The sequence below is a fragment of the Limulus polyphemus genome, unplaced genomic scaffold (genome assembly GCF_000517525.1).
Source record: "Limulus polyphemus unplaced genomic scaffold, Limulus_polyphemus-2.1.2 Scaffold3516, whole genome shotgun sequence".
In the NCBI taxonomy this organism is placed as follows: Eukaryota; Metazoa; Arthropoda; class Merostomata; order Xiphosura; family Limulidae; genus Limulus; species Limulus polyphemus.
The window spans coordinates 105,311-113,695 of NW_013669126.1; the positions used below are offsets into that span (position 1 = coordinate 105,311).

At 28.2% G+C, this 8,385-nt stretch overlaps 1 protein-coding gene across 1 annotated transcript in view; it reads left to right on the forward strand.

The window, feature by feature from the left end:
* Positions 1-8,056, forward strand: part of LOC106469498 (pre-mRNA-splicing factor ISY1 homolog) — a 43,079-nt gene extending 35,023 nt beyond the window's left edge. Inside the window, 2 exon segments of the mRNA XM_013929996.2 lie at positions 2,952-3,050; positions 7,812-8,056. Of these exon segments, the coding sequence (XP_013785450.1) occupies positions 2,952-3,050; positions 7,812-7,919 (207 nt within the window). The 3' untranslated portion in view covers positions 7,920-8,056.
* The last annotated feature ends 329 nt before the right edge of the window (positions 8,057-8,385 follow it).

The following is an 8,385-nucleotide window of genomic DNA, read 5'->3' on the forward strand; positions in this document are numbered from 1 at the left end:
CAAATTTTAGTACTATATATTATTCAATTTCTTACGTTAAAAGCAAATATTAAAAAACACAGATAAACATTGATTTTTTGTGTGTCGTGGTATGTTGAATGCAGCACTGGTTCAAATTAAATGTTTGTGAAGTCAAAATACTAAGTCTTTAGTTTTGTATGAATTAGAAACTCAAATTACCAATATTGACAAGCTAGAATATAAAATAATAGCTCCTTATCTTTTAAATTTGCTAAGATATTGCTCATGTAATAAATCAAACACAGTGGAAACCCACGCATCTCTATCCATTTTTGGAAACACTCCCTTATATACACTAAATTCTATATATGACATGAATAACCAATCAGAAGCTCAGAATGTCCCCCTAATGGCTTTCTCAGCCATTTTAATGGGTTTGGTGCCATATCTTTTGAACCGATATTTCAACGAGGTAGGGTGTGTCTTTAGTCTGCTCCAAATTTCATATTTTTATAGACTAAAATACATCTTAGTTACTAAGCTTGATAAATTATAGTAGAATTCTATGGTATTAATGTAGTAATTTATGATTTTTTATTTATTCAAATGTATATATAAAACCTAAAAAAAATATTTTGTTTCATATCCTCCACATGCAAATTTTTTAAAGGCTTAGCAACCTACATCAAGCAGCAACTGTGAGTACAATGGTCATAACTAGAAGAGATAGTTTGCCTTACTTCTTCAGTTACTGTTCTATGTTTTAAGAAAAATAAGATTAAGAACTTATTTCAAAATAGCAATAATCTATTTGACTGTATTTTACAAAATACTGGTCTACTAAAAAATCCAAGACAAGTTATTTTGTACAGACCAAAGGTCAGTTTTATTTTATTTGATATGGTAACATGAGTGCACGTGAGCTGCATCATTGTATCTTCTGTATTGTTAGCCATGCACAGCTTTTTCTTTTTTGTTTTTCTTCATAACTTGTAATTCAAAAAAATGACCTACTGTTTTAGTCAAGCATATTGATTATTTGTTGGCCTTTAACAAGTTTTTTCTATTATTCAGAACTGAGAATTTTCTATTGATCAGAAGATTTTACATTTTATATCCTGAATAGCTTTACAGTGGAAATGCTTTTTTAAAACCATGACATTTAAGCCCATAAGAATGAGCCATCTTCTGTTATTATATGATTAGCAACAATTATAAATTCAAAGTGTAATGGAAAAGTCATTGGGAAATCTTTGATTACTTTGCTGTTTTTTTATGTCCTTGGTATAAGTAAGTTTTATCTTTTTCTTTCACTTATTTGGAAAAATTAGAATTAACCACAAGATGAAAATTTGTCTGGCTATATTCAGAAATGGCCATTTCATTAAGTTATTACATTTTATAAATGATAACCCTTTCTTTTTTATTTTATTCAACAGCTCAGTATCGTACAAATGAATGCAAATATCATGTAGCTAAAGGACTTTTATGTATTCTTTTGCTATATTATTTCATCTAGAATGGATGTTATTAAAAGGACTAATGATCTGAAAAAAGGGTTTATTTTGTTATATACTGTTATGAATATCAGTTCCATTTTAATATACAAGCTGTTAGGTTACTGTTGAATTATCCTTGCAAAATTGGCACTTTAAAATATGAATTGTCCTTTACCATTACCAGTTGCTAACCAAGATGTCTGGCTAATTAAAAGTGTGGCGTCTTATAAACCTGGTGATTTTAGAGTATATTCTCTTGAAAAGAGAAAGTAAAAATAAGACCCAATGCTTAAAGAGTAGTAATCTGATAATTCTGAATACAGTTTTTTCACAGAACAACTAATTTTCACATACATATTTAAAAAAATAAATGCCTTGTTATTTTTGATAACGTTATTTGAGAAAGAAACATTAGTTCTTAAATATTATGTTTAATTAAAATGTGTATGCTGAGAAAAATGTTACAACCATGACAGCTTTACACTTAATGTCTATTTGTAGTGGTAAACTTTGTGTATCACATAAAATAGGATTATTTAAAAGGTTTATTATGTAAGTGTAACTGAATATTTTACTCTTGCAGTAAAGTTCTGTAATTTTGGCCCAGTTAGATAATAGATGTAAGGAAGCCTAACTCTTTGTTTTATATTTGTGAATATGACAATTTCTGTTATGACATGTAATTTTTAATTGCACAATGCATTTTATTTAGAAGTACTAGAAATCTGCCTTTCAGAATTGACAAGTACCAATAAAATCTTTTTATTTTACTTTTAATATTAATTGCAATTTGTTCTTATGTGTCTTGATGTGTTATAATATTTAATAGTATATTACTACCTAAAAAACTGTTTTTCTCTTCATTTGTAATCATTTCTTATTCAAAGCTAACGTACTCTTAATTTTCAAAAACTAATCTTGGTAAAAAAAAATATTTTCATCATTTATAATTAAGTTACTTGTCATTAGACAATATTAAGCTTATGGACTTAAAATGCTAAAATCTAGTTTGGTTTCCCACAGTGGACACAATGTGGCTTTGTTCTAAAACAAGCAAGTCATTAAACATTAATATTAGTCCCATTATATTTTTAACTGCAATCTGTATGTATTCCCTCAGGTATTTTTAAGAATTAGAAAAGTTTACATTAATAGGGTTACAATTGCACCATGTTTGCTATATTAACTCACAACAAAGTGTTTCACATAATACAGAACTCATCAGGCTGGCCAAGATACAAAAAACACAGTAGTTGTCGGAACACTATTTATATAAGCCATTTGTTACATCAACACTTGTTATGGTATGAATGCCTTTTTGAAGCTGGCAAAGCGTAATTATAATTAATTTACATGTAAATGACAAGTAAATTCATTATAATCATGCTTCACCAGCTTGTAAAAGCCATTCAGACCAAAACAATTCTATTTAATATGTAACTACCTATGGAAGCTTGGCCTTTGTAGTGCTGCTATTTAATAATTTTTCAGGATGAGGATGAAGAACCATCAGTAGTTGACAAAGATGAAGAGGAAGAAGAAGGGTTACCTAGGTTTATAGCTCATGTCCCTGTTCCATCTCAAAAGGAGGTGAGAGTCTATTTTTATATGAGTTAGTAAAAGACATATTTACTGTGTTCTGATTGTTAACTGAGTATAAACTGCATAAACAGTGAAATGGCAAAATGAAATGATTGAAGTAACATGCAAATTGTGTGGTTCAATTAATCAAAATAGGTGTGACATACTATTTATGTACTGGTATGAATTTTGATTTAGTGTAATATCACTTTTGCTTAAAACTTTCCAAGTTCTTAAATACTGTATAACCTGTAATTTGAAGATAATAAAATATTTTTATGATAAGTATTCCTTTTAAAAATATGCTCTTAATTTTTCTGAAGAGTGTCAAGATAAAATAGATTTAATGAACCAGGTGATACTAGTGCAAAAGTTATAATGCATAATTTACTAGCCACCTTGTACTTAATGCAATATGTAGCATGTTGTGATGGCACCATGCATAATTCTCTGTTGAGAGTGAACAGTCTTAAAGATAATTTAGGGATTTTTTGTTTCTCTCCATGTAAGAGAAAACTGTATTCTGTCAAAGAAGTAGATCTTTTTTTATTATTATTATGAACATACAACTGTTAATTTTTCTCAAATAATTACAGTATGTTTTTTTTCATGGTAGTGTAGCTTACTGTGTATTTGTTCAGTAAAGAAAAATTATCTCATTTATCAGTGAGAGATATCATTTGACTTAAGGATCTTGCTGCAATTTTTTGGCCTATGGAGGATAACTGCAGTAAATTCTAAAACATATTTGAGTAAGTCACAAACTGAAAAACTGAATGAAGCCTAACCAAAGATCCAGTACTTTATGAAGGTTGTGAAACTCCTACTAAGCTTTTTTTTTTTGTGATTATGTGTAAAATGCAGATCACTTTTATTTTTTGCTAAAATGTAACTGATTTTTCAAATGATAGAAGGATCAGTGTCAACAATGAATACTTCAGTTTTTTAAATAAGATTAAATTTTAGGCTTTTTCTCTTGGATAATCTTTCATACTGTCTTTGTCAGGATTACTTGCTCTTAATTCAACAACTACCATTATTCATTTAGATATGATAAGTAAATATAGAATAATAATTTTTTCTGATTGATTATTCCTAACTATAACAACAAACTCTAAACCTGACTTTCTGCATGTCACTGAAGTTTGTGTGTACATTCTTTTCCTGTTGTAAGCTTTAGGAAGTACTATCTTGAATTTTTAGCCAAACTTTCCTGTCTGTCTGTCCACTTTTAAAAACTTTATCATAAAGTTCTCTAGTTCTAGTTCTAGTTTTTTGACTGTTTGCAATAAAGGGTAATATTTATGTACATTTTTTATGTCAGCTTGGCTGAAATTATTTGATACTAGACAACTTGGGTATGATTTATAGTAATAAAACATAAAACCAATTTTTTCAAACACACAAATGATGAGTCTTGTAGTAAGGAGATATATATTATTGTGGTAATTCCTTTTACTTTCAAAGACAAGGAATGAATGTTTGCATATGTTAAGTGACAGACTTTTCATTACTGCTGGTAATAATACCAAATTGTTGTTTAACAGTATTATATACATAATAAAGTCCCTCGGTGGAGTCATTGGTAAGTTTGAGAACATACAGTACATAAATCTGGTAGTCGATTTCCTGCAGTGGACAAAGCTTTGTGCTTAAAAACAATCATATTAAATGTAAAATATTGGATTAATTCTATCATAAATCTTTTGAGTATCTTTCATGTGCGAATGCATAATGCACACTTGCTTATCAAATTTAATTAAAAATAATAATTCTAGCTTTATTTCAACAATATTTTACTCAAAAATTCTCTTGAACCAATGTTTAAAAACGCATCTTTGCTCAATTCCAAAGAGTCTTACCTTTAAACAATGCACTTATTGATTTTCCTTAGAATTTTTCTCTCCACCTAAAAAGCATAGGTTTATGTTTGCTAAGAACCTATCATTCTTTGAGGCTTTGTTTCTCACAAGATTTTTCTTCTCTTTTCTGAATTTTATTAATACATCCTCACAACAGGTTATTGAACAACTTCTAATTGAAACTCAGCTTTCAAAATAGGTACAGGCAAAGTTTAAGTACCATTTGATACAGCAAATAATAAACTATTTATGTTAGTATACAGTGAATAAAAGTAATCTATGGTTTTGTAGGAAAATAGAGTAGATGTAGCTCCTTCAAAGAACATTGGTATTTAGTAGGAAGTTTAAAAGGCTTAGAAACCCACCACAGATCTGAGGATTTTTCTAGTTTCATTCCTGAAAGTTTTTCCTGTTAAATTATATTTGAATCGAAACTATGTAAATTTTCTTCTATAACAAGACATCAAGTAAATCAAATTAGTTTAGAGAGTATGATAGGCAGCAGCAAAATATTCTGATGACTGAGATGTGACTCCAGTCCTTATTTATTGAATATTATTTTTAAGTTTATCATATTCAATCAACATAGATTAGTGAAATATCTTAATGAAAAAAAGCTATATTTATTATACATAAGTTGATTTTGACCAAGAATGTTCTGGAAAAAAATATTTTTACCTACCCTGACCTGCTAACATTCTGATAGGTCAATTTTAAGTCAGTCTTTTTTTCAGTTTTCACCACAAGTGGAAACTGCTGCATTCAACAAAATAGAATATCAAAAGAAAGTTGTGAATGAATATTAATCAAACTGAAACTTGTTTTATATATTTAACCTGGAACTTTCTGATCAGCAATAAAAAATATTTAAAAATCGAATATGATTGGAAGTATTTTACGTTTCTTTCAAAACAATGTCATTCTCAACAACATTTTTAGGAATGTCACAGCAAAATAAATCAAATTATATGATTTTTCAAGCCAAAAACTAAATATTATTTCGTAAGTTTTTACTAAGTTTCATACTGTATGGATATCCACTATGAAAATAAAAAAAAGTCAAGGGATGTCAATGACCCTCCCCTCCTCTGGGGTCTATAAAGGGTTAAGTATCCTATGTTATTTTATTCTAATTCAGCTGATTGGTAACCCCCTAATATCTTTGCTACAAAATGATACTAACCTGTTTCTAACTCATGTCAGTCAAAAATAAGTGAAAAGATCTGAAAGTCAGCAAAAAATATTGAATATTATAAACTCTTTTTTTATTTAACTCAGAAGCTCTTTTTAATAATTATATAATTTGATAAAGTTCAAATGTAAATCACCTCAATGGGAATCACATATTATTCAGAACTGAAACAGCATCATAAATAGGTAACTTTTCTTACTTAAGATTTGTTTATTTATGTGCTTTATAAATTGATCCTTTAAATTATTTCTTTCGTTAGCTTAGTGTTTGTTTTGTTTATCTGTACCATTCATGCCCAAGAATAAGCTTCAGTTTCATTCAAAAAACTTCAACTTCCAGATTAAATATAGGTTAACAGTAGACTAGATTATTCTATATATAAATGCAGGTTACTGACACAGAATATAAATATATTAATTAATAATAGTTTTAATGTGAGTTTACTCTAACTAATGTTGTTTATCCTACTGTTTACTGTGTTTATTATTTTTAGATCACCAGATAGTAGGTGCTAATTATATCTTTTTTTTATGTATACACATACAAGTTTATATATATATATATTATTTGCATTAGTATTTAATATATAATTTTTTATTATTATGATCGACACAGTGCATTTTCGTTCATTGATTTTAAAAATTTTATTTTAAAAAACATTATATAATTAAGTTAAAGGTAAACTGAGTAAATAATATCAAACAGTCTCAGGTAATAACCAAACAAATAGAATATAAGTAGTAGCCTAATAAGATTGAAGTGTTTTTTATATTGTTCTGTGATTTTGTTTCTTTTACAACAACTTAAAAGGTAATTTTTGACAAAAGAATGACTTGCAGTATTTCCTTGTTGGTCTTGGTTGATTCAACTCATTGATATTTGTTTGGAGGTTTGTTGGCCTTCTGTGCCTTAATAAAAAAAAAAGAAAAATCTACTACTGAATCAAGCCAAGAGTTTTATTAAAAGGCAATTGTTATGTATTCTTACTTTTCTAAACAAATATAAGTCTCTTTTATCAGGTGATATTGTTAAGATTCCAGTATTAGTGATTTAATGTTATATGTCTAAACATTCACTATTTCCATAAAGGTACCGTTTCTATTTTTTCATTGAACTCTGACAAGAACTTCCAACTTCTGACTATGAGTGTGAAAAATATTGTTTGTTTTTTTTAGTTAGAAAATGTAGTTAGCAGATTCCCTTTAAAACTCAAGAGTTTCTCTTTACCTTTCATTGCTTTTTTGGTAAATTTGTTTTGTGTATGAATATTTTATTACCAGTGGTGCAGATGTAAGTTTTTATACTAAAAATATATATGAAATTAAATTTGGTAGAAACAGTCACACCTGCACAATACTTGTTCTTCACAAATAATCCACTTTTGAGAATTCAATACCATTGAGGTGGTGAATTAAGGCAGATCAAAGAATAGTCTATATAAAAGTATTTTAAATTGTCACAATCATTTATACAGTTGGAATGTTTGAAATATATTTTTGAAGCCAGTGTTTTGTACTGTTTTAGAATACCAGAAGGCTGACACAAAAGAGTAAAATGCAGAGCATTTATATCCTGTTTGATAAGTACATATATTAATGAGATAAATTTACAGAGCCTCTGAAACGGTGCTGTTTTTAATAAGTTCACAAAAATTGTAGTCTGTAAGGGGACACGTTTTATTATGCTACACATTACGTGTGCTTTGTGTTTCATTAGATTGAAGAAGCTTTAGTTCGACAGAAGAAAATGGAGATTCTTCAAAAGTATGCAAGTGAACATCTCCAACAAGAAGGAGAAGAAGCCAAAAAACTGCTTGGTATTTAAAAATATCAGTAATACAATTTTTATTGTTTATTCACTTCTATGTTTTTTTAAGAAGAATGTTTCCTCCGTATTTGTCGATCATCAAACATTGACTTTGTAAATGATGTAAATAAAGTTTTTTTATTTTTATCAACTCACCAAGTTTATGAGAACAAACTTAAAAAAAATCAATTTATTGATTTTACATACATATAAATATATATTTATATACCCACACACAATCAGTGGCATAGATAAATAGTTACAGATAGATTTTAAGAAAAATTATTACATATATTGACAGTTAATCAGTACTAAAGCTTACTGTAATGTACACTGTTTAACATGTGCTACATGTAATTGTCACCATAACAGACATTTTCATCAGCAGCACTTTCCTTACTGTTAACAAATCTCTGAATTTTGTTTATTCTAAACTTTCCATTGCTAGTTAGTGTTGGCAGTATATACAGTTTTTCTGTTCCAT